The sequence below is a fragment of the Spermophilus citellus genome, assembly GCF_964194105.1.
Source record: "Spermophilus citellus genome assembly, chromosome: 3".
Taxonomy (NCBI): domain Eukaryota; kingdom Metazoa; phylum Chordata; class Mammalia; order Rodentia; family Sciuridae; genus Spermophilus; species Spermophilus citellus.
Genome location: NC_138184.1, coordinates 6231844 through 6234954, shown reverse-complemented (window position 1 = coordinate 6234954; position 3111 = coordinate 6231844). Strand labels below are relative to the sequence as shown.

General features: G+C 41.8%; 1 protein-coding gene across 1 annotated transcript; it reads left to right on the top strand.

Annotated features, from left to right (window-relative positions):
- Positions 1 to 913: 913 nt before the first annotated feature.
- Positions 914 to 1849, top strand: LOC308645929 (olfactory receptor 7G2-like; the record flags this gene model as incomplete). The annotated part of the gene is made up of 1 exon (XM_081288384.1): positions 914 to 1849. The coding sequence occupies one exon, from the start codon at positions 914 to 916 to the stop codon at positions 1847 to 1849; it is 936 nt and encodes a 311-aa protein (XP_081144510.1).
- Between the last annotated feature and the right edge of the window lie 1262 nt (positions 1850 to 3111).

Sequence of the window (3111 nt, the reverse complement as noted above, 5' to 3'; positions counted from 1 at the left end):
ATTGCTAAAGCAGTTTGCCTGCATTTCCAAGGCAGTCTTAGGCGCTTCACGTTGAAATGTGACATTTTCTAGTATTTGAACTCATCTCAAATGATGGATGCTCTCTACCTGCTACAGTGAACTTAATGGGCAGAGTTGGGCAGAACTGAAAATCAAGAGAATTTGGGGGGCTATGTTCAGGAAGGAACTATTAAGATTAAAAAGAGATCATAAGATTTTATTATGATACATTCATGAACATTTGGCAATGTTAGTTCTGTACTGTCCAGAGATTGATCAAGAGAGTCGCCTCAGCAGTCAGAGGATCTTAGCTGTGACCCTGTTTGTGGCCAACACTGACGGTGTACCTTGTGTCTGTGACCTTTCCTCATGGGTTTGTGGGATGAAATCATGCGATGAGCCCTTCAGATGACTCTAGGTCATGGCAAAGTTGGATACCATGGCTCAAAAACACAGATTGCATAAGTTCATTTTGACCTTTCTTTTCCTTTGAAGGCTTGGGATAATTCTGAAGGAATTATCTGATTCTTAGTGACAGTCTAACCACTCGGCACAATATTTGAAAAAAAAAAGTTTAATAAAGACATTGGAGATTAGGGGAGGTATGAACAAGAGGAACGGTGGGAGAATGTAAATAAAGATCTGAATGTTCCTGTGCTTCACAATATACGCGAGAAAAAATTCAGAACACTAGTTATTAAACTTTAGAGATGGTGAGTTTACTGGAAATGTTTGTACAAAGATACGTGGTGGGTCCTCATTCCCAGAATATCACAAAATAAAGTCCAAAATGTTATCAAGAATTTTGTATTACCACGATCCTGGTTGATTCTGCTGTTGTTTGTATAGAACACATCAATTCTGTCTTTTTCTCCTCATTGTTTTTTTTTTCCCCATTGGATTCACCAGTGACATGGAATCCAGAAACCACACAGCTGTTTCAGAATTCCTTCTCCTGGGCCTGACAGATGACCCAGCCCTGCAGCCCCTCATCTTCAGCCTGTTCCTGTCCATGTACCTGGTCACCATCCTGGGGAACCTGCTCATCATCCTGGCTGTCAGCTCTGACGCCCACCTCCACACCCCCATGTACTTCTTCCTCTCCAACCTGTCCCTCACTGACATCTGTATAAGTACAACCACCATCCCCAAGACGCTGGTGAACATCCAAACACACACCCAGAGCATCAGTTACACAGGCTGCCTCTCCCAGGTCTGCTTTGTTTTGATTTTTGGTGGTTTAGAAAGTTGCCTCCTTGCAGTGATGGCCTATGACCGCTATGTCGCCATTTGTCACCCACTGAGATACCCAACCATCATGAACCCCTGCCTCTGTGTCCTGCTGGTTCTATTGTGCCTACTGGTCACCACTATGAATGCCCTTCTGCACACACTGACGGTGCTGCGACTGTCTTTCTGCACAGACCTGGGGATCCCCCACTTCTTCTGTGAACTCGTTCAGCTCATCAAGCTGGCCTGTTCTGACACCCTCATCAACAACCTCTTGATTTATTCAGTGACTAGCCTATTTGCTGGCATCCCTCTCTCCGGGATTATTTTCTCTTATACTCAAATTGTGTCCTCTGTTTTGAAAATGCCATCCATGGATGGAAGGTATAAAGCCTTTTCCACCTGTGGGTCTCACCTGTTAGTTGTGTCCTTATTCTATGGCACAGCTTTTGGAGTGTACATGAGTTCTGCAGTGACTGACTCTTCCATTAAGAACGTAGTGGCTTCAATGATGTACATGGTGGTCCCTCAAATGCTGAACCCCTTCATCTACAGCTTGAGGAACAGGGAAATGAAGGGAGCCCTGAGACATCTCATCGCTGGGAGGCCTTCTCTGTGATCATGTCATCTTCTTTGGGTTTGAGTTTCCAGATTCAACTGGTGGTGACCTAGCATACCTTACTTATCCATTATCAAGTTCTTCCAAATATGACTAGATACATGTTGTCCAATTATCAACTTGGATTTCGAATCTGCATGTGCTTTCTGTCCCCCAGACATGATTTCAATCTCTGAGCTCCAAATTGTTGCTCTAACTCCATCAGACAGGGCTGAGTTGGGGGTTGTATTGTAGTGGTACTGTATAGATCAATCTCAGACTCAGGACTGTTGTATGAGGTGAATAGGGAAGGGAGAGTTTTAAGAAAGGCTGTGGCAATATCTAGAGACCAGATTCAGCCTTGGTCTATGGTTATGGCCACAAGGGTTACAGCCCACAGGTAGATGGATGTTATATGAGGTCAAAGAACTCGACTTTCATACTTGGGAAGAAATTACTGGAACACTCCCTAGAAAGCTGTATCCTTATGAAGTCATGTTAACTTCTACCCTCCTCAGGTTCATTATTTATAAAATGCATATAATTAGACTATGTCAGGGGTTTGAGATGGTTTTGTGGTATCAGGACTCCATTAGTAAAGAAGTTCTTAACAAAAAGAAAAAAATAATAACTATATATATAATATGCTGGGGCAAGAAATAGAACTATTTTTTATTATAAGAACTTTAGAAGTTGGTAATATATAGTTTCAGATATTAGGGCTTCACTGAGTCCTGCATGGGGTGGCCTCTTCCAAGGACATGTGCTCCTCAGGGTCCCCAGGTGGTTTCAGCAGGTGTTGTGCCTGGACATGGGGCCAGAGACAGAAAACAGAGTGTCCTGCCCTTGGTCCACTTGTGATCCTGACCTTTCATAGCCAGAGAATGAATGTACTTATGTTCAAAGGGGATCTTTTGAGAATTTTACCCCAGATCATGTAATCATCTATTTTTATATATAGAGAGATTGGATTAATGTGACCGTTTTTCTTTTTTTCATTATCAGTATTGTACAAAAAAAAACAAACTAACTCCATGGCAATCTAATTCATTGTTATCACCCCTCTGCATTTGGCCCCGGTATACATTACAGCAATTTGCTTCTTTCTGACTCTGTTAGGGACAGTTTAAAGATCTTGATTGAGTTCTGTGTCTCAGCACTCATGTCACCTCTGCTCTTCCAGATTCCATTTATTTATTTATTTATCATTTTTATTTTATTTATTTATTTTCAGTTCACTTCATTTTACATGATGAGTGGTGACAACAAAAAAAATTGAAATT